This window comes from Muscardinus avellanarius (assembly GCF_963383645.1).
Source record: "Muscardinus avellanarius genome assembly, chromosome: 4".
In the NCBI taxonomy this organism is placed as follows: domain Eukaryota; kingdom Metazoa; phylum Chordata; class Mammalia; order Rodentia; family Gliridae; genus Muscardinus; species Muscardinus avellanarius.
Window position 1 is genome coordinate 91,429,733 of NC_137789.1, and position 23,468 is coordinate 91,453,200.

The 23,468-nt window shown below is 40.4% G+C and overlaps 1 protein-coding gene and 1 pseudogene across 3 annotated transcripts in view; one reads left to right on the forward strand and one right to left on the reverse strand.

The window, feature by feature from the left end:
* Nucleotides 1-4,074: 4,074 nt before the first annotated feature.
* Nucleotides 4,075-23,468, forward strand: part of CFAP70 (cilia and flagella associated protein 70) — a gene marked incomplete at both ends in the record, with an annotated part of 128,665 nt that continues 109,271 nt past the window's right edge. Inside the window, 4 exons of one of the 2 annotated variants that reach the window (XM_080694069.1) lie at nt 4,075-4,137; nt 6,111-6,297; nt 17,081-17,179; nt 17,359-17,438. In XM_080694069.1, the coding sequence (XP_080550195.1) occupies nt 4,075-4,137; nt 6,111-6,297; nt 17,081-17,179; nt 17,359-17,438 (429 nt within the window). Of the gene's footprint in view, nt 4,138-6,110; nt 6,298-17,080; nt 17,189-17,358; nt 17,439-23,468 lie in introns of both variants that reach the window. The other variant, XM_080694070.1, reaches the window with a different exon arrangement.
* On the reverse strand, nt 8,698-9,970 carry LOC308261760 (E3 ubiquitin-protein ligase RNFT1-like; annotated as a pseudogene). Its single transcript has one exon. The product of its transcript is annotated as an E3 ubiquitin-protein ligase RNFT1-like (transcript).

Sequence of the window (23,468 nt, forward strand, 5' to 3'; positions counted from 1 at the left end):
CTAGAGAGTCTTGAGTGTAATATTACAATTTATTTGGTGGATGAGAGAATACGACTCTAATAACAGATTTGTGCTTTAATATGGTGTAATCTGCTTGCCTTTTCAGTCTTCATATTCTTCTCGCACCATAATCCAAGCATACTGAACTATTTGACGTGCTCCCCCCACCCTTATCCTTCATTTTAGTCAGTTCTTTTAGTTCGAGGTCACCTCCTACAAGGAGATTTTCCAGGCACGCACTGCACTTGTACTCAAATGCAGCTGGGTCCCACCCAGCATCAGCACTTCCTTATTGTATGGTGGCTGGTAAGATAACAAACTTGTCTGAAGCCGTTTTCTGTTCCCTACACTAGAGATTGGTACTGGGGTTCCTGGAAGCCCTTTTACCTCCGGGCTACACTCCCAGACCTATTTTATATTTTTATTTGGAAACAGGGTCTCTTAAGCCAGCGTGGCTGGCTTCGAACCTGCCGGATCCTCCAGTCTCAAGGCCTGCACCACCACGCCCGGCTTACACTATAGATTTAAAAGTCGCCTGGATGAGGCCGGTCCTGGTGGCGCACGCTTGTAATCCCCGCGTTTGGGAGGCTGAGACAGGAGGATCGCACGGGTTCGAAGCCAGCCTCAGCTATTTGGTGAGGCTTTCAGCAATTTAGTGAAACCCTGTTTCCAAATAAAATATAAAAAAGGTCTGGGAGTATAGCCCGGAGGTAGAAAGCCTCTGGGTTCCACCCCCAGTACCACCAAAAAAAAAAAAAAAAAAAAGTCGCCTGGATGGGTCAATACATCTATGACAGCATATGACAAGCACCTTGCACACCTGCATATAAGAAGCCATAATCAAAAGTTAATTTCCAGCTGTGGCTCACAGTGACACGAAGAGCAGAGGCAGGGGGATCACAAGTTCAAGGCTAGCCTGGGCAATTTAGCAAGACCCTATCTCAAAAATTTAAAAAGCTGGGTGTGGCGGCTCACACCTGTAATCCCAGTACTTGAGAGGCTGAGACAACATGAGGATCTCAGGTTTGAAGACAGCCTCAGCAAGTAGTGAGACTCTCATCAATCTAGTGAGACCCTGTTTCTAAATAAAAATTAAACAATAGGTCTGGGGTGTAGCTCAGAGGTAGAATGCTCCTGGGTTCAATTGCCAGTACCACACACACAAAAAATAATAATAAAAAGTAAAAAAACAGTGCCTGGGATGTAGCTTAGAGGTAGAATACACCTGAGTTTGAACCCCAGTACACACACACACACACACACACACACACACACACACACACACACACTGCCTCCCACTTGACCTATGTGCTCCCCCAGCACCCTCTTCCTCTGTCAGAGTATCCATCACACAGATTATAACTCTTAGTCTACATACGTCTCTTCCTATCTAGATCTTAAATTCCTCAAGGTTAGGCCTCTCATATCCTCAGCACCTACCGCTGTGCATAGTTTAATAGACATTTGTTCAATGAATGATCTTGACAGAAGTGGGTTAGAAGAAAAAGAAACTGGAAGCCTGGGGTGGTGGCACACAAGTCTAATCCTAGTACTTGGGAAGCTGAGATATGAGGATCATGAGTTCAAAGCCAGTCTCAGCAATTTAGAGAGATCCTGTTTCCAAATAAAAAATAAAATAGGGCTGGAGGTGTAGCTCATTCTTCAATCCTCAGTAGAAAGAAAGAAGAAAGAAAGGAAGGAAGGAAGAAAGAGAGAGAGAGAGAAAGATGAGTCAGAAAGTTGGGTGTGGTGGCACACTTATAATCCCAGCATTTGAGAAGCTGAGACAGGAGGACCCTGGTTCAGGGACAGCCTCAGCTACATAGTAAGGCCCTTTGCAACTCAGTGACACCCTACTTCAAAATAAAGAATAAAAGCTGGGCGTGGTGGTGCACGCTTGTAATCCCTGCACTTGGGAGGCTGAGACAGGAGGATCGCGCAGGTTCAAAGCCAGCCTCAGCTGGTTTAAGAGACCCTGTTTCCAAATAAAATATAAAATAGGTATGGGAGTGTAGCCTGGAGGTAGAAGGGTTCCATCCCCAGTACCACCAAAAAAAAAAAAAAAGAAAAAAAAAAAAAAAAAAAAAAGGTGGGTACGCTTGTAATCCCAGCATATGGGAGGCTGAGACTGGAGGATCACATGGGAGGCTGAGACTGGAGATCGTGGTTTGCGGCCAGCCTCAGCTACTTAGTGAGGCCCTCTGCAATTCAGTGAGACCCTGTTTCAAAATAAAGAATAAAAAATAGGGTAGGGCGTGTAGCTTGGAGGTCAAATGCCCCTGGGTTTCATCCCCAGACCCACACAAAATATTAAAGAAAGAAAGAAAGAAAGAAAGAAAGAAAGAAAGAAAGAAAGAAAGAAAGAAATAAAGAAAGAATAAAAAATAGGGCTGGTGTAGCACGGAAGTAGAATGCTTCTGAGTTCTGTCCCCAGTACTGCCGAGAGAGAGAGACAGACAGACAGACACACCAGATATGAGGCTTTTGTTATAATCAGAAGAGAAATTAAAGCTTAATTTATGTGGTTCTATTGTAAAGGAAAGAAGGGGACTGGTACAAAAGCGCATTTCAAATGTACATTTAGCAGAGAACTTGTCAGTGTCAATTAAGCCCTGGGAAAGCCTGAAGACATGATGTTGAACAAGTACTCTGAGACCTTAGACAAATGGAAAAATGAGGAAGGAGATGGAAAGAGAATAATTATGAAGGCTGCAATGAATAATTATATATATATATATATATATAATCTCACCAGTCTTAGACTTTGTATAGTATGTTCTCATGTTAATGTTTGAGTTGCACAGGAAAGTTCCATTTTAGTCAAGAACTTAGCACTTCTATAATCACAGTACTTGGGGGACTGAGACAGGATTGCAGTTTCAAGACCAGCCTCAGAAACTTAGCAAAACTCTCAGAAATCTAAGGAAACCCTGTTTTGAAAAAAAAAAAAAATAGGGCTGGGGGTGTAGCTCGGAGGGAGAATGCCCCCTAGATTCAATGATTCAATTCCCAGTAACACACACACACACACACACACACACACACACACACACACACACACTTACTTCCACTTTAAATGAGTTTGAAGGCCTGGTGTAGTGGAGCAGCATTCGAGAGGCTGAGACTGGAAGATTGCAGTTTGCAGACAGCCTTAGCTACTTAGCGCAAGGCCCATTGCAACTCAGTGAGACCCTGTTTCAAAAATGAAAAAACTACAAAATAGGGCTGGGGTGTAGCTTGGAGGCACAATGCCCCTGTGATCCATCCCCAGTGCTTCAAAAACAAACAAACAAATAAATAAGTAGAAGAAACAAGAAAAAATAAGTTAGAAGAAATAAAATAAGATATTACCTTAATAAAAGTGGTGGTCTTGGGGTTCCTGGAAACCCTTCTACCTCCGGACTACACTCCCAGACCTTTTTATATATAAATTATTTTATTTGGAAATAGGGTCTCTTAAGCCAGCAAGGCTGGTTTCGAACTTGCACAATCCTCTTGTCTCTGCCTCCCAAGCGCGGGGATTACAAAGCGTGCACCACCACGCCTGTCTATAATTTATTTTTGAAATTGCATCCTTAGTGTTGTAAAAGATTTAGAAAATCATACCTGAAATAGAGCCAAGTCAGGACTTTTCAGTGCACTATTATATGAGGCTACTTCTTTCTTGCTCTCAAAATAGATTTGTATAAAACTTGGAAACAGTCTTTGAGGAGAGCTTTGCTGATTGAAAAAAAGTTACCAAATAACACTGAAGGATGTGATGGGCACGGGGGTGTTCCTGCTCTGTTTTGTGATAATTTGTACTTTATAGACTAGTAAAGTGAATACAAATCTTTTTAGCACCAACCAGTAGAATCATGCTATGACCAGCTCCCTAACGCACAGCCTATCCAGTCTGGAAGGTTGGGAAGGGGAACAGAATGATCCAGGACTACGGCATATTTTTAGGTTCTCTCCTAGTACTGGTTATGCTGTGTTATGGGTACTCATGTGGCTCTGATACATGAGGGAAGGGGTTCATTTTTTGTCTTTACAGAGACCAAAGAAGACCTGAAGAATTTTGCAGTTGTTGATATGGAACAGGTGCCATCGATAGGCAAACTGGTACAGATCACTGTAACAGATGGATATGATTTGGTAAGGTTATTTTTGGAAATCTGCAGTCTCTAGTTTGGAGCATCAGGGAGGAGTAGGCTGTTGCATCATTTCCTACCTCCAAACCTCCTGGCTTCACATAGCAATTTCCTCCTCAGTACGGCTTATTGTTGGTCGGTAGTCAGCAAATCGTGTTACTCTTTAAAGTGCCTGGCAACTTGAATACTAATTTTTTTTTTTTTTTATGGTGGTACAGGGGGTGGAACCCAGGGGCTTTCTACCTCCGGGATATACTCACAGACCTATTTTTTTTTATTTTTTATTTGGAAGCAGCTGAGGCTGGCTCCCAAATTGTGTGATCCTCCTGTCTCAGCCTCCCAAACATGGATTACAAGCATGAGCCACCATGCCTGGCTTGAATACTAAATTTAACAGGGATGAAACAGAAGTTTTAGTTTCCCTAGACAGTAGTTTATATATAATTTCTTTGTTTTTCCCATTTTCTTGAGAAGGATCTAAATTCTTCTGAGTTCCCTTTGTGGTTAATTTCATCTGGTGAATTTGAATAATAAAACTATGGTTAACTATTAAAAATTAGGAGAATAAATCAAGCATAGTGGTTATGCCTATAATCCCAGCTACTCAGTAGGCCCAGGCAGGAGGATTACAAGTTTGAAGTCAGTTTGGGCAATCTAATGATAGTCCATTTTAGAATAAAAGAAAAAAAGCTTGGAAACTAAGCATGATGGTACATTCCCGTGATCCCAGTACTTGTAAGGCTGAGACAGGAGGATCACAGTTTAGAGGCCAGCCTTAGTGAAACTCTATACAATTTAGTGAGACCCTGTTTCAAAATAAAGAATAAAAATAGGGCTGGGGATATATCTTGGAGGTAGAATGTCCCTGGGTTCAGTCCTCAGAAATGCAAAAAAAAAAAAAATGTGTATATTAAAGGCACACACAGTCACAGAAAATAATAAAATATATATTCTAAAATGTTAGCAGTGCTTACATGTTAGTGTGAATTATAGGTAATTTATTATCCTCTTTAATCTTGTCACTTTTTCAGGTGTTCTATATTATGCTTTTATAATCAAACACAATAAATGTTATTTTTCAAAACTTTAACATAAGAGGCCGGGCATGGTGGCGCACGCTTGTAATCCCCGCGCTTGGGAGGCAGAGACAGGAGGATCACGCAGGTTCGAAGCTAGCCACGCGCGCTGGCTTAGGAGACCCTGTTTCCAAATAAAAATGTAAAAATAGGTCTGGGAGTGTAGCCCGGAGATAGATAGAAGGGCTTCCAGGAACCCCAGTACCACCAAAAAAAAAAAAAAAAAACCTTTAACATAAGAGAGTGTGTGTGTGTGTGTGTTTCTAGAGATTAAACTCAGGGGGATTCCACCTCCAAGCTACCAAGCTATACTCCCAGCCCTTTTTATGTTTTTTTTTTTTTTTTGAAACAGTCTCATGGTAGTGCATGCCTGTAATCTCAGAATTTAGGAGGCTGAGGTAGGAGGATCGCAGGTTTGAGGACAGCATCAGCAAGTAATAAAACTCTTATCAACCTAGTGAGACCCTGTTTCCCAATAAGAAATAGAATCAGGGTGGAGGTGTAGCTTGAAGTTAGGATGCCCCTGGGTTCCAGTCACACACACACACACACACACACACACACACACACACACACACACACTGGACCTCCTTAAATTGTTGACAGTCTCAGCTCTGCTGCCAACGCAGTCCTTGAGCGTGATCATCCTATCTGAGCCTCCCAACTCCTGGGATTATGAGTGTGTGCCACCACGCCAAGCATAGCTATTTGAATGTATGTTGCCATTTAGATACAGCTAAATTTGTTTAATGATTTTGTACTCTCCTCATTTATATTTGTGATATAGCTTGTTAGAAAAAAAGGGATAATGCTGTTTAGCCCAAGTCAAAATGAGTTGCCAGATATGTAGGGCAATTCTCTATTGGAGTGTAATTGTAAAATGATATGTTTCTGCCAACAGAGAGGTTATAAAGGAGACACTCCAGTTACATTTATTCATGCAGAATTCAATCAGATGGCTCTGGGAGACTCTGCAAAAATTACTGTTTCTCCAGAAGGAACTGCAAAATACAACTTCACTAGTAGTTTTGAATTCAACCCTGAAGGAGGAATTACTTTAGATGACCTTGCCCACAATCCTGTATTCTGTAAGTCCTATGGTTCTAAAAATGTTAGTCCTATGAGTGTGTTATGAGGAGACTCCTAGCTGCGTAGCAGATGTTGGGATAGTTGAATACGCTGTACCTCCTTACTCTAAGAACGGTGAAGTAGACTTTGAATCCTATCTGCTTCTGACAGCAGTCATCATGACCTAGTAATTTTAATCAATTTTTATCAAAGATCTTTTGACATATGACTGTAAGCTAAGCCGGGGGCCTCTCCATTGTATTCCTATATTTAGGTTGTCAGATTTAGAAAAAAAATGGGAAAAGCCCCAAAAGTAAAATTTGGAACATACTTAAATTTAAAAGTGATTTCTTATTTATTTGATATTCAAACTTCACTGTATATTATGTATTTTGCCTGGTAACGGTTTGTTCTTTTGTATACACTTACCATACTGTGTCATCATTACTCATTTGCCTTTCCTACTAGAAGATGGGCTTCTTGAGCCGGGCTTGGTGGCACACGCTTGTAATCCCTGCACTTGGGAGGCTGAGACAGGAGGATCACACAGGTTCAAAGCCAGCATTAGCTACTTAGTGAGGCTCTCAGCAACTTAGTGAGACCCTGTTTCCAAATAAAGTATAAAATAGGTCTGGTAGTATAGCTCGGAGGTAGAAAGCCCCTGAGTTCCACCCCAAGTACCACAAAAAAAAAAAGAAAGAAAGAAAGAAAACAAAGATATGCTTCTTGAAATTGGCTAACTTTGTTTTTCTTCAGGATTTCTAGTGCCTAGATATATGTGGGACATGATAGCTTCAAAAGTCATTTGTTGAGTGAATAAATTGAATGGATAGTTTTGTTTATTTTTTTTCTCTTCTTTCCTTTTCTTTTTCTTTCTTTTCTTTTTTCTTTCTTTCTTCCTTTTTTTTTTTTTTTTTTTTTTTTGGTAGTACTGGGGATTGAATCCCAGGGGCATTCCACCTCAGAGCTATACCCCCAACCTTATTTTTTTTTTATTTTGAAACAGGGTCTCACTAAGTTTAGAGGGCCTCACAAATTGCTGAGGCTGACCAGGAACCTGTAATCCTCCTGTCTCAGACTCCCAAATACTGAGATTACAAGTATGTATCACCATGCCCTGCTGATGGGTGGTTTTTGTATCCACACCTTGAAGATTTCCGCATACATAGTATTATCCCTGATGTCATTTGTTGCATGTATATGCTAGTTTAAAGCTGTTTTGTTTTAATCTGTACCCTATTTTTTTTCTTTTTTTTTTTTTTTTTGTCAGTCTTGGGGATTGAACTCAGGGGCATTCTACTTCCAAGCTACACCCACAGCCTTATTTTTTATTCTTTATTTTGAAACAGGATCTCACTAAATTGTGGAGGGCCTCACTAAGTAGCTGAGGTTATCTGAGAACCCACCATCCTCTTGTCTCAGCCTCCCAAGTACTGGGATTAGAAGTGTGTGCCATTATGCCTGGCTCCTATTTTTTATTCTTTATTTTGGTGCAGGGTCTCACTAAGTTGGGGAGGGCTTCACTAAGAAGCTAAGTCTGGTCACTAACCCATCCTCCTTTCACCCTTCCAAGTAGTGGGATTACATGTGCACCACCACACACGGCTATTTTTAAACTTTTTTTTTGCAGTACTGGGGATGGAACCCAGGGGCATTTTACCACCGAGCTACACCCTCAGCCTTAGTTTTTAGTCTTTTTATTTTTTTTTAATTTTTATTTATTTATTTTTATTTTTTTAAATTTAAATCATTTATTCTCACTGATTACTAATCATAATATAGAGGATAATACAACAGCAAAATATATCATCCTTAGTAAATTAACCATCACTTAGAAAATGTTGTTACAAGTAATATATAGCATTTAGAACTTTAAAAGTACAAATCTTATGAAAAATTTACACATTTTTAGAATAAAAACTATAAAAGTCAACGCTGGAGAAAATTCTTTCAAATAATATGTATCTTAAAATGCTGTAAAAATATTCTTTACTCTGAAAACAATATCAGGAAATAATGCCTGAATTTTATTTTTTAATTTTTGTGATACTGGGGATGGAACCCAGGGCCTTACGCTAGGCCAGCGCCCTCCCACTGAGCTATATCCCCAGCCCACTTTCTTTTAAAACTACTAGTTCTAGTTTCTAATTGCTGTTTTGGTAACATCAACAAGAAAACACATTTACAATTTAACACTGCAATTACCTGTCAAATAATTAGGATAGACTAAATGTTGCAAATTCCATAGGCTGAATATGGCATGCTTTTAAAAACACAGGGTTCTTTCATTTAATCTTTTGATAAACTGGATTACACACATAAGTCTTGTGAAAATTTTTGGAAACATTTTTTCTTCTATCCCGGAAAACCATTGTTGCTGTAACCAACTACTGTTTTGTGGCCGTAATGGTTTATACAACTTAATATATTTGAAGGTGTGATGAAGTGGCTCCATCTTTCCACTTGTTGATTCGGTCTGAAATCACAGTTCTGCAGAGTGGACATGTTTTCTCTCTGTTAAACCATAAGGTAATGCACTCTTCGCAAAATATATGCTGGCAGATGAGAAGAATTGGCTTCTGAAATTCAGCTTGACATATTGAACAAATATCATCCACATCTGAACACTGTCTCTTGCTGGCAGCCACTCCATAACTAGGTCGTGTAAAAAATATTCGCAAAACCTATCTGAAAGCTTTCAGATGTCCAAAAAAGTCCAAAAGTTTTAGTACAGGGTAGAGTAAAGCCAGCAATATCCCAAGACTCCACCTAGTTACGTTGCCAAGCTCCCCGTAGCTTATAAGGTAATGAAACCAAACCGGCATGGGAACAAAAGTCTGGTAATACTGACATAATTTTTCTAAAAGCATATACCAGTAACCCTTTGACTTAAAAGGCATGATGAAAGAAGGCATCAATAAAACATGGTATTTTAAGCCCATGAAGAAGAATTTAAGAATGAAGTCTGTAATTCCAACAACCCAGAGTACTTCCCAGAAGCTCAGGTGCTCCAAAGTGGGACTTAAGAAAACTAAGCTGTAGTAAAGTGACTGAGAATAAAAGGTATAATATAAAAGAACAGAAGATCCTGCTAAGAATACCAGTAACCAAGCACACTGAATCTTTGAGGACTTCTCTCTTAGAAAAACCTGATTTACAATGCTTTTGTTTGCATACATAAAAGTTGTTAACAGCCCAATTCCAAGAGAAATGCCTGTTATATGCTGCATAACAAGCTTGACACCCAGAATCAAAATATATGGAAGACTTTTTTGCAACCACTTGAAGAGATATCGGAATTCTGAGAAAGAGCTACCGCCATGTTCTCCAGACTCCGTGGCAGAATCATCAGGCTGCCTGGCTTCACCATGGGAGTGACTTCGAAAATGACTGTGCATGCATCCGTGAGTACAGCTATGGCCACCTGACCTTGCACTTCTGGAGCTTGGATTATCACTGTATTCTTTAGGAGTGGAGTTCATCTGGATACGAATGTCTCCAGAATGAAGACAAGAACCTTCTCCTGTCGGCCTTGTGTGGAGGCACTGGGAGGCCGAGGCAGCCTCACCACTGGCAGTTCCCGGAGAACTATGCAGCTGGTTACAGTTGGCTTGCATGGCCCTTAAATACTTTTTCTCTGGTCCAGATTTTTTTTACTTCAGGGGTCTGTCTCCTCTCATGACCGCGAGCGGACGGCGGCCTCCGCCGCGACGCCAGGAACCGGGGCGCACGCCGCCCGGAGCTGCTCAGCCCCAGTCATCACGCTCGACGCCGCCCGCAGCTCCTAGTCTTTTTATTTTTTAAACAGGTTCTCACTGAATTGCCTAGGGCCTCGCTAAGTAGCTAAGGCTGTCTACGGACCACAATCCTCCAGTCTCAGCCTCCTGTATGCTGGGATTACAATCGCGCACCACCACACCAGGCTCTATTTTTATTTTTATTTTTTAATTTTTATTTATTTATGTATTTTGGTGGTACTGGGGTTCCTGGAAGCCCTTCTACCTCCGGGCTACACTCCCAGACCTATTTTATGCTTTTTTTTTTTAATATTTGGAAACAGGGTCTCTTAAACCAGCGTGGCTGGCTTTGAACCTGCGCGATCCTCCTGTCTCTGCCTCCCAAGCATGGGGATTACAAGCGTGCGCCACCATGCCCGGCTCTATTTTTATTTTTAATGGCACATTTTTGGGATGCCTACTAAACCCAAATTCCAAGATCAAATAATTAAGGAGGTGGGACCTGGAAATCTATACAGTAGTCTACATTCTAGCCTCTAGTCCTATATCTATCCTCCCATAAGAATCACTTAGGGCTCTGGGACCACATCTTGAGGGCCCATCACAGACCACTAGGGCATAGCTGCCAGAGGAAGCGTCTAAGGAATCAGCCATCTGTGGAGGTATTACTCTGACTCCCACTGTTACAGCTCCCTTCTCTCCTCTTTGTCTTGTGCTGTCACGCACAATAAGAGGAGTGTCCTTATTGCCATCTTTCTTAGAATGTTGGGTGGGAAAAGCAGAACAGAAAGGTTTTTTTTTTTTTTTTTTTTTTGATGGTGGTACTAGGGATGGAACCCAGGGGCATTCTACTTCTGAGCTACACTCCCAGCCCAATTTTTTATTCTTTATCTTTTTAAAAAAATTTTTTTATTGGTGCACTGTATTCATACATCATAGTGGGATACAAACTTTTGTAGACATACATGCACACATCACCCAGTCAGCCCCTACGCGATCCCCACCCCCCCATTCTCTCCCCAACCCTCCCTCCCATGCTTCGCTTAGTGGTTGACATCTAGTATTATAGCAATTTATCCAAAATTAACAATGATAATCTCACATAAGAGTTTCATTGTCTGATACCAAGCTTTTGATGACTTAAAGATAACCTTTCAATATTTCTTTTTGCTTTCTTTCTTACCAGAGAATATTTTTTTCTATTTTTTTAGGTGAAACTATCATATATTTATATATTTATTTTTCAGAAAAAAAATCTATCCTAATATGGAATATGGACTCTAGATACCCAAAACGATCTTGAAAAAGAACAAAGCTAGAAGATATATATTTTCTGATTTCAAACCATATAAAGCTACAATAATTGAAACAGTGTAGTACTATTCTAAAGGCAGATATATAAACCATTGGAGCTAAATAAAAGCCTAGAGATAAATTCTTCCCTATATTGTCAAGTTATTTTTGACAAGGTTTCCACGAACATTTGGTGGTGGAAATAATAATCTTTTAACTAAATATTGTTGAAAAATAATAATTACATGGAAAAGAATAAAATTGGACCCTTACCTAATCCCATATACAAATATTAACTCAAAATAGATAAAAGACCTAAATATAAATCTTAAGACTACAAACTTTTAGGAGAAAATCTGGGTCATAAAACCTCACAACATTGAAATTGGCAGTGATTTCTTGGATATGATTTCAATGGCACAGGCAACAGAAGAGTATACAAACTCCCTAAAAAAAAAATATATTGTATATCCAAAGACAATGTAAACAGAGTTAAAAGTTACTAATAGAATGGGATAAAATATTTCCAAATGCTATATCTGAAGGTATATTAATATTCCAACTAGAAATCCTAAAAATTAATAACAATCAAAGCAAACAATACCATTTAGAGATAGGTAAAAGACTAACATAAATAATGAATCTCCACAGATAACCAATCTTAGTTGTCTGTTGGATGGAAAATCTTGTTTCTCTGGTTCTGGTGTGTGTTGCCTATTTCTTCTTTGTAGTTAATCTCTTTGAGTATTTTCTCTAGTGCTGGTTTTGAAGACATAAATTCCTTCAGTTTCTGTTTGTCATGGAAGTTTCTTATTTCTCCATCTAATTTGATAGAAAGTTTTGCTGGGTAGGAAATTTTTGGCTGGAAGTTGTTTTCTTTCAGAGTTTGGAATATGTTACTCCAAGCCCTTCTGGCTCTCATGACTTGGTTCGGGAAGTCTGGAGTGATTCTAATTGGTTTGCCTCTGAATGTCACTTGGCCCTTTGTTTTTGTTGCCTTTAAGATTCTCTGCTTGGCTTCCACATTGGTCATTTTGACAATGATGTGGCATGGGGATCCTCTTCTCCGATCCTGTCTAAAGGGAGTTCTATAAGTTTCCTGTACCTGTGTATCAACCTCTTGCTCTATGTTTGGAAAATTTTCTGCTATTACTTCCTTGAAGAGATTGTTGATCCCTTTGGTTTCACTTTCTTTTCCCTCCTCTATTCCAGTTATTCTTAGGTTAGCTCTCTTAAAATGGGCCCATATTTCTTCAATGTCAGATTCCTGCTGTTGGATATTTTTTTTCTAGATTAGAAACTATGCGTTCATTTTTGGAATGATCATCTTCTAAGAGTGAGATTCTGTTCTCCATGTGGTCTAATCGGTTGTTTGTGCTTTGAATTGAGGCCTTTACTTCATTAATTGCATCCTTTATCTCTTTTTGGCTCTCTCTGAGTTCTTTTCGAAGCACCTCTATTATTTCTACAGTTATTTTCCTGATTTGATCTTCTAGAAATCTCTGATTTTCTGTTTTATCGGGTTCTGATGTTGTGGGGTTGTGGGCATTCATTGCTCCATTGTTATTCCTCTTTCCCATGATTTCGGAAGTTTGTGCCTTCTCTGGGTTCTTCCCTTGGGTCACTATGACTTCACTTAAGGTGTTCTGGATCTCGAGTCAGTATTATCTCAGACCCCACTACTTAACTGGGTTGTATCACAGAGTCTCCGACCCAGAGAGTCGATAGAGGCTGCTTTAGACTGTGAGGGGTGCCAGGTTGCACGCTCTTCTATGGTGTGATATCTCTGTCACCGCCACTCCCCCACTGGGTCAAGTCCCAGGGAGTACAATACTGGGATTTCTCCTCTGTGGCCCGCAATTTGACTCACTGTTGTTGAGTACGCAGATGTAGCTGTACAGGACTTGGTGAATTCACTGCTGCTGCCGCCGGTGGCAATATGGCGCCATTGCTATGCCCTCGGCCGTGAGGCTGGCGTATTTCTTCTTGGTTTTGAGTTCCACTCTGAATCCCTGCAGTGTGTGCTGAGCTCAGCCACTGGGAGCTTTAGATGCTCCCTGCGCCGAGAAATCCCGCCTGGCTGTTCCGCAGCAGCTCACCTTGGCTTGCTGTAGCCATCTGGTGAACTCACCGCTGCTGCCGGCAGTAAAGCGCTGCTGCCACGTCCTCGGGCGTGAGGCCGGTGTATCTCCTCTGTGGCTCTGAGCTCTGTTCTCAGTCCGCTTTCTCTCTGGAGCGTGGTGATTTTCTTGTTTCTCTGGTGATGGTGTTTTCTGGCTATGAAACGCACTGATTTTGTGGTAATGGAGATTGGTTGTTAGCAGGGATCTTAAGCCCCGCTTTTCTCGGTCGCCATCTTCCCAGAAGTCTCCCATTCTTTCTCTTGAAACAAGGTCTCATTAAGTTGTGTAGGGCCTCACTAAAGTAGCTGAGGCTGGCTTTGAACTGTAACTCCTGTCTCAGCCTCCTGAATGCTGGGATTACATGCATGCACCACCATGCCTGGCTCCTATTTTTTATATATTATTTATTTTTTTAAATTTATTTTCAGGTACTAGGGATGGAACCCAGGGGCCTTCTACCTCCAGGCTACACCCCTGACCTATTTTATATTTTATTTGAAAACAGGTTCTCACTGAGTTGCTGAGAATCTCACTAAGTAGCTGAGGCTGGCTGTGAACCTGAGATCCTCCTGTTTCAGCCTCCCAAGTACTGGGATTATAAGCATGTACCACTATGCTTAGCGAAACATTCTTTTAAATGTATAACAAGGCATAAGAAAGAAAGACAATTCCTTTGTTTCCCAGAAGTAAAGCAGGAACTGAAACCTGGGAAACTTGAACAACTTCCATTGGTGTGTATATGGTAGTGGTGATGTGCGGGAGATAGCACTACTCCAAAATCTACAGACGTGGGTTTTAATGCTGTTACAAAAAGAGAGAGATTGGGCTGGTACTCTAAACTGCCATTAACAAGGGATCCCTCCAGCCTACTGGGGTGTTGCCAGAGGAAGCCTAGTGTAGGGACAAATCTTTATCACCTAATCTACTGAGTCAGCACCCCCTGCAGAATCACAGGTAACCAAATATGGAACCAGAACTCCAGTTTCTTGCCTCTCAGCAGTATGAGGAGCTACTTCTTCAGGTGTCAGTTGAGGCTGAGTGAGGCAGCACCTTTCCCCTTCTGTTGTAACCATCAGAAAAAGCTGGCCAAGCCGGGTATAGTGGCGCACACTTGTAATTCCAGCATGCGAGAGGCCGAGACACGAGGGTCGTGGTTCGCAGACACTCAGTGTCTTAGTGAGGCCCTCTGCAACTTAGTGAGAACCTGTTTCAAAATAAAGAATAAAATATAGGGCCGGAATGTAGCTCGGAGGTAGAATTCCCCTGGGATCCATCCCCAGTACCCCCCCACCCCCCCACACACACATGGTAAAAGCTAGCTAAAACTGGGTTTAAGTAGGATCTAGAGTTTCAGTACACCATGGAAAAAGTCCAGGTTTCAATTAAAAATTGTAATTCCAAGAACTAGAAGATCTCAAACTGATTTTATTTTTGGGGGGGTACTGGAGATTGAATCCAGGCATCCTACTTCTGAGCTACACCCTAGCCCTTTTTGTTTTTTATTTTGAAACAAGGTCTCACTAAATTGCTGAGGCTTGAGATACTTCTGTCTTACCCTCCCAAGTACTGGGGTTGCAGGCATGCACTACCACACCTGGCTTTCATCTGACTTAAAAAAGTCAGTAAGGAATAATCAGTGTTTGGGAAGATAGAACAATTAGAAATCACCTAATCTGAACAATAGAGAGAAAAAAGAATAAGCAATTACTAGAGACTTAGGGACCTATGGGACATAACAAAGTATCTAATTTTAGTGTGACTGGAAGGAAGTTTTCAAACAAAATAGTGAGTGAAAATTTCTCAAAATATGGCAAGAAACAAATCTAAGGACTCAAGAAGCTGAGTGAACCCCCGGTAGGCTAAACTCAATGAATCTATACTAATAAGTAGAATTAAACTGGAAACTAAAAGCACGGCCAAAACAAACAAAATCTTGAAAGCAAGTGAGAAAAAAAACAGAATGATGCCAGTTTCGCATTAGAAAGCATTGATGACCCCAAAGCGTGTGCGTGTATGTCATTGTCAACATGATTTGCATTATGATGTGAGACTATAATGTACTAATAAGAGCACAAAAAAGGGGAAAAAAGAGAAAGCATCAATGTCAGAATGAAGTAGCACAATATTATTATTATTTTTTGTGTGTAGTACTGGAGATGGAACCCAGAGACATTCTACCTTTGAGCTACTCCCCCAGCCCTAGTGTTTTTTTGTTTTTTGTTTTTTGTTTTTTGTTTGCAGTACTGGGGATGGAATCCAGGGACATTCTACCTGTAAGCTACACCCCCAGCCCTATTTTTTATTCTGTATTTTGAAACAGGGTCTCACTGAGTTGCAAAGGGCCTCACTAAGTAGCTGAGGCTGTCTGTGAACCATGATCCTCCTGTCTCAGCCTCCCAAATGCTGGAATTTGCCACCATGCCCAGCTCCTATTTTGTTTTGAAACTGGGTTTCACTAAATTGTGGAGGGCCTCACTATGTTGCTGAGGTGGGCTGCAAATATATTTCAGTCTCCCAGTATTGACTGGGATTACAGGTGTGTGTCTGGCTTATTTTTATTTTGAAACAGGGTCTCATTAAGTTGCTGAGGGTTTCACTAAGTTGCTGAGGCTAACCTTAAACCCACAATCCTCCTGTCTCAGCTTCCCAAGTGCTGGGATTATAGGCATGCCTTACCATAACCAGTTTGACTTAATTTATAATATTTATGAGTCTCTCTTTATGCAAATTTTTTTCTTTGGTACTTGGGATCAAACCCAGAAACATTCTACCTCCAAGCTTCACCACTTGGCTTATTCTTTATTTTGAAACAGGATCTCCCTAAGTTATGAGGATCTCACTAAGAAGTGGATGGTCTCACAAAGTTGCTGAAGCTGCCGTGAACCTGCTATCCTCCTATCTCAGCCTCCCAAGTACTAGATTACAAGTGTGTGCCACCCTGTCCAGCTATGCAGATGTTTTAGTTGTTTCCGTAGGTATTACATTACATGTAAGTACTTATTATGGTCTACTGAATGTTTCACCAATGAGACTGTAGTTTAGATACCTACCTTCCTTTCTGTCCCCTTGCCTTCCATGTTTATAATTGCCTTAATATATAATTTTCTATATACATTTAGAAGCATATCAGTGTTACAGTTAGTTCCAACTGTCAAAACAATTTCAAAAACTCAAGAAGATGGAAGATTTTTCAGTCATTCCTAAAATCAGTTGAGGGGTGTCTTGATCACTAATTTTTTTATATCACATAGAAAAGGTAAGTATTATATGAAACTTTGTTTTCAGATAGTTGTGGTGTGTGTGTGTATATATATATATATATATAAAACATATGTTTATGTTATTATGATGTAAAATCTATTTCTTATAAAAATCACTGGGGTAATTCAGTACTTTCTACCTTCTACCAGAAGGCACTCACTGATGTTGGTAGCAGGATGGGACTCAAGGGTTTTTTGTTTTGTTTTGTTTTGTGCTGGGATGGAGCCCAGGGCCTCATGAGTACTAGGCAAATGCTTTGCCACTGAGCTGTGTCCTGAGTCCAAGTTCAGTTTTCTAAAATTTATTTGAGAATGCTTCACTTGCTAACCCTCTGGTTATCTAATGGATGAGTTAGAAATTTCTCATTTTATCTGCTTTGATTTTTCTAGTAACCGTGACTGAAGTTTTACGAAAAGAAAAGAAACAGAAAGATGAGAAGTCCTTAATACTTGGTCAAGCTGTGGTGGACCTTCTTCCTTTACTGGAAGGTCAGATATGTAATTTTTCCCAAAGCAGAAATAGCAAAGGTCATAAGATTTTGCTCTAGAGAAGTGTAAAACTAAGCCTAAATGAACAGTAGAGGAAAAAAGGAGTGTATTTACCTCTGTCTGCAGTAGTACTGATGTAGCACTTCCTTCTTTGGCTCAGCTTGGCCTTCTTTTCGCAGGAGAGAGTTCGTTTGAAACGATGGCCCCTTTGTACCCCGTGCAGGGCTCGCCTTTAGAAACTCCTCGACAAGGCTTTAAGGTAATCAGAGTTTTGACTCTTAACATTTTAGCCTGCCACTCAGTCTACTAAGTCTGCCTGCTATTAAGGTCCAATTCAGTTAAGTCTAGTTCATTGGGCACACTGTTTTCAGAGCTCAGTAGTGCCAGGTTCTGGAAAACAAAGGTGACTAAGGCAGAGTCCCACCACCTGACCGCCCACAATCCACAGAGCATGGATTATGATGAAATGGCATGGGGACCACGTGGGTACAGAGCAGTTATTTGGTTATTTTGTCCAAGGGTGGATGAAGGAAAGGCTGAACCAGGGAAGTACTTCTTGAGCTGTGTGCTGATGGATCCAATACTATATGAAAGCACATATTAGAGTCAGGCCTGGTGGCGCACGCTTATAATCACAGCATTTGGGAGGCTGAGACAGGAGGGTTGCAGTTCGAGGACAGCCTCAACTACTTAGTGAGGCCCTTTTAACTCAATGAGACCTGGTTTCAAAATAAAAAATTAAAAAGTAGGGCTAGCGATGTAGCTCAGAGGTAGAATGCCTCTGGGTTCCATCCCCAGTACCACAGAAAAAGCAAGCAAGCAAGCAAGCACACACGCACATATTGAATTTCTGCCTTGAATTCCAGAATACAAGCTTTACAACCACCTTCTGAATTTCTCTATATTATACCATTAAAAAATGAAAACTCAAGCTGGGCGTGGTGGTGCACGCTTGTAATCCCAGCATTTGGGAGGCTGAGACCGGAGGATCATGGTTCGTGGACAGCCTCAGCTACTTAGTGAGGCCCTCTGCAGCTCAGTGAGATCCGGTTTCAAAATAAAGAATAAAAAATAGGGCAGGTCCTGTAGCTCAGAGGTCGAATGCCCCTGGGTTCCATCCCCAGCCCCACAAAAAAAAAAAAAAAAAAAAAAAAAAAAATCTCAGCAATACAAAACTAAACTTAGTATGTTCCCTCAAAGCTACTCTTTCTTTTGTCTTAGTTATTTGGGCTAGTTACATCACCTACCCATGAAATCATGGTTCGTAGAACCTAAGTTATATTCTTGACTGCTTTTTCACTTTCTAACTATAACCAGTCCTCAAATGTACCTTTCACCAAATCTGGCCTTTTCTATCTTCCAGATGTCTTCCAACTTTTCTTAGCTTCGTTTCTAGTCTTTATTGTCTCACCATCTCTTATCTGGATCACTATAAGTGCGTTGTAATTATAATTATAGTGAGGTGTAAAGTGATACACAAATCACTTGGTGTATTTCCTCCATATCGCACCCTACTCCCCCTTTTCCCTTCCCCATACCTGATAGCGAGGTTGGTAGTGATACCTTCATGTGTGAACATAACATTATTTGAACCATTCCCTTCTTCAAGCCTCGTTTTCCTCTCCTTACCTACCTCCCCTAACCCCTTTCCACAACTCGACTGGTTTCGCTCCTCATTTGAAGTCCCTTTTGTTTCCTACCTTCTCTCTGGCTTCCACATATGAGAGAAAATATATGAAAACATGTGACCCTTGACTTCCTGGAACTGGGTGATCTCACTTAGCATTCTCTTCTCTAGTTCCATTCATTTTCCTGCAAATGACAAATTTTGGGGTGTGTGTGTGTGTGTGTGTGTGTGTGTGTGTGTGTGTGTGTGTTACTGAGGACTGAATTTACTGAACTTAGGGACATTCTACCTACAAGTTATATCCCAGCCTTTTTGTTTGTTTGGAAATAGTATCTCACTAAGATGCCAGGAGTCTCACTATGTTACTGAGGCTGTCCTCAAATCTGTGTTCAGTCACCCAAGTATTGGGGTTACAGGTGTGAGCCACCATGCCCAGCTAATTTTGTTTTTTATGGCTGAGTAAAAGTCCACTGTGTATGTATGTGTGTGTGTATACACACACACACACACACACACACACATACCACATTTTCTTTTATCCATTCATCTGTTAAGAGACACTTAGGTTGCTTCCATTATTTTGGCTGTTGTGAACTGTGCTGCTATAAACACGGACATGCATGTGTTACTTAGTATTTTAATTTTAATTATTTTGGGGAAATACTGAGAAGCAGTCTAGCTTTTCATATGGTGGCTCAATTCCCAGTCTGTTGAGGGACCTCCATACTTATTTCCATAATGCTTAATTAATTTACAATCCATCAACAGTATATAAAATTTCTGTTTCCCCACATCACTGCCAGCAGTTATTATTGCTTTTATCCTTGATGATTGTCATTTGAATTAGTTAGGTGGAATCTCAGGGTAGTTTTGATTTGCATTTCCTTGATTGCTAATGATGTTGGATTTTTTTCTATATTACTTTTTAATTTTGTTACTAGAGATTGAACTCAGGGGCATCTACCTTTGAGCTATACCCCCAGCCCTATTTTATTATTTTATTTTTGTTTGGAAAGAGGGTCTCACTAAGTTGCTGAGGGCCTCACTTTTTAGCAGAGGTTGGGCTTGAACCTCCTGTTTTAGCCTCTCAGGTACTAGGGTCATAGGCATGTGCACCATGCTTGGCTGAATTTTTTTTTCATATATTTGTTTGAATACTTATATTTCTTCTTTTGAAAGATATCTATTCAGTTCAATTTTCCTTTTTTTTTGTGTGTGGTACTGGGGATGGAACCCAGGAGCATTCTACCTCTAAGCTACACCCTCAACCCTATTTTTTAAAAAAATTCTTTATTTTGAAACAGGATCTCACTGAGTTGCAAAGGGCCTCACTAAGTAGCTGAGGCTAACTTCGAACCTATGCAATCCTCCTGTCTTAGCCTCCCAAATGCTGGGATTGTTTATATGCATTTTAAGACCATTTTTTCTAGCTCTGTGAAGAATGAAATGGTGGCTTTTTGATGTGTGTGGTACTGGGGATTGAAGCTAGTGGTATCCTATCTCTGAGTTACATCCTGAACCCTTTTTAGTTTTTTTGTTTGAAACTGCCTCACTATGATGCTGAGAGTTTTGTTAAGTTCTTGAGGTTGGCCTCAAACATGTGGTCTTCCTGTCTTACCTCCCAAGTACTGGGATACAGATATTTGCCAAAATACTTAGCTGACATTGGTATTTTAATAGGAATTATGTTGAATCTGTAGATCAGTTTTAGTAGTATGACCAAGCTCTTTCCATTTTTTAAGGTCTTTAGTTTCTTCAACATTCTGTAATTTTTTTATGGAGGTCTTTTTACCTCCTTGGTTAGATTTATTTATAAGGTTTTTTTTTTTTTTTTTTTTTTTGGTGGTACTGGGGGTGGAGCCCAGAGGCTTTTTACCTCCATGCTATATGCCCAGACCTATTTTATATTTTATTTGGAAACAGGTTCTCACTAAGTTGCTGAGAGCCTCACTAAGTAGCTGAAGCTGGCTTCGAACCTATGTGATCCTCCTGTCTCAGCCTCCTAAGCGTGGGGATTACAAGCGTGCGCCACCATGCCCGGTTTATTTATAAGGTTTTTTAGACTACTGTGAAAAGATTTCCTATACACTAACCACGAATCCATTTAAAAACAAATCCAGAAAACAGTTTAATTCACAATTGCCTCAAAAAACAAAAACAAAAACTTAGGAATAAATCTAACCAAGGAGATAAAAGATAAAAATGAAAATTACAGGACACTAAAGAAAACTTTAGAAGATATAATCAATCTTTTACCTGCCCTTTCCTCCCTTCATTTCACCCTTCCCATTAATTTTACAAGGACTTAAAAGTGAACTTGAGCTGAACAAGTTGACACAGGCCTGTAATCCCAGGAGTTTGGAGGCTGAGATGGGAGGATTTCAGTTTCAAGGCCCAATTCAACAACTTAGCGAGACCCTCTTTCAAACTAAAAAATAAGATAAAATAGGGCTGAGGATCTAGCTCACAAGTATAACACCCATAGGTTTAGTTCAATCTCCAGTACCAAAAGAAAAAAAAAAAAAAAGAAAGCAACCTGATCACCTCCTTTCCTACTTGGTATGAGGTGTGCTTGATTCACCCACTGTGCAGGCTTAGGTCCAGGCTCCTTAGCAGGCATGCAGTGTCCCGCACAGTGGGAGCCCTGCATCTTGAGGCTATCTCCCAGCATCCCTCTCCTTACATTTTATGTTCTAGAATTCTGAACTACTTGCTTACACACCTGAAACGAATACACTGCATTGTTTTAGTTCACTTTTGCATCAACTGCTGTGTGTGTGTGTGTGTGTGTGTGTGTGTGTGTGTGTGTGTGTGTATGGTACTGCGGATTGAACTCTGGGGCATTCTACCTTCCTCTAAAAATCAATCAGATGTCATTGTCTCTTGCTTCTCTTCAGCCCAGTGACATTTTTTTTTTTTTTTTTTTTTTTGGTGGTACTGGGATTCCTGGAAGCCCTTCAACCTCTGGGCCACACTCCCAGACCTATTTTATATTTTTATTTGGAAACAGGGTCTCCTAAGCCAGCACGTATGGCTGGCTTCGAACCTGCACGATCCTCCTGTCTCTGCCTCCCAAGCGCGGGGATTACAAGCGTGCGCCACCACGCCCGGCGGCCCAGTGATTAATTATTCACTTTGTCCTTGGTGCTCCTCAGTTATTTTGTACAGGTCTTTATTACAGCACTTGTTATAAATCATGGAACTGTAATGTGAGTTTCATGATGAAACGGATGGTGTCGTCTTCTTTTTGATAACAATGAAAAAAACCGTGTCTTCTTCATCTTTATCCCCCTAGTGGTGTAGTAAAGTACACAGCACCTAAGTCCTAATCAGTATACATTTTTAAACTACTTTGTATTGTATTCTGTGTGAAAATGTCAGCAATATAGACAAGTATGTCTATCCATATACATGGGTATAGACATACTTATTTGGGAATTTTTATTTATCACAAAGCACTATATTAGCTGAGAGTGATGGCACACGCTTATAATCCCAGTATTTGGGAGGCTGAGACGGTTCAAAGCCAGCCTTGGCAACTTAGTGAAACCCTGTTTCAAAAATAAAAAATAAAAGCCGGGCGTGGTGGCGCACACTTGTAATCCTAGTACTTGGGAGGCTGAGGCAGGAGGATCACGCAGATTCAAAGCCAGCCTCAGCTACTTAGTAAGGCCCTCAGCAACTTAGCGAGACCCTGTTTCCAAATAAAATATAAAATAGGTCTGAGAGTGTAGCCTGGAGGTAGAAAGCTACTGGGTTCCATCCCCAGTGCCACAGAAAAATAAAAATAAAAATAAAAGTGGGCTGGCCTAGCAACACAAAATAAATAAATTATAAAAATAGGACTGGGAGTATACAACTCAGAGGTAGCATGCCCCTGCATTAGATCCTATTGCCACAAAATATTTTTTAAAACACTACATTTAGCCGGGCATGGTGGCGCATGCTTGTAATCCCCGCGCTTGGGAGGCAGAGACAGGAGGATCGCACAGGTTCGAAGCCAGCCTCAGCTACTCAGTGAAGCTTCCAGCAACTTAGTGAGACCCTGTTTCAAAAAAAAAAAAAAAAAAAAAAAAATATATATATATATATATATATATATATATATATATATATGTCTGGGAGTATAGCCCAGAGGTAGAAAGCCTCTGGGTTCCCCCCCTAGTACCACCAAAAAAATAATAATAATAATAATAAAGAAATAAAAAAATAAAAATAAAAAATAGGTCTGGGAGTGTAGCCCAGAGGTAGAAGGGCTTCCAGGAACCCCAGTACCACCAAATAAATAAATAAATAAATAAATAAATAAATAAATAAATAAACCACTCATAATATATAGGCTAGAAAAAAACCCTTAATCTTATTCTTATGCATCTTCTATTAACATTTCTGTGTAGACCCATTCAAATCCTCTTCCATATATATTTGCATGCACAGTTTACCTCCCTGTTCAGAGTGGGAAGGGCTCTGATTTATAGATAAGGTCCTCCTTTTGCTTTGTTCTCCAACTAATGGGACCTGGAAAAAGTTATTGATTTCTCTGCGTGGAAATAATTAATCTTAACCTATATACATATACACACATGCATCTTAACCTATAATCTTAACCTATAATACACACACACACACACGCACATACACACACACACACACACACACACA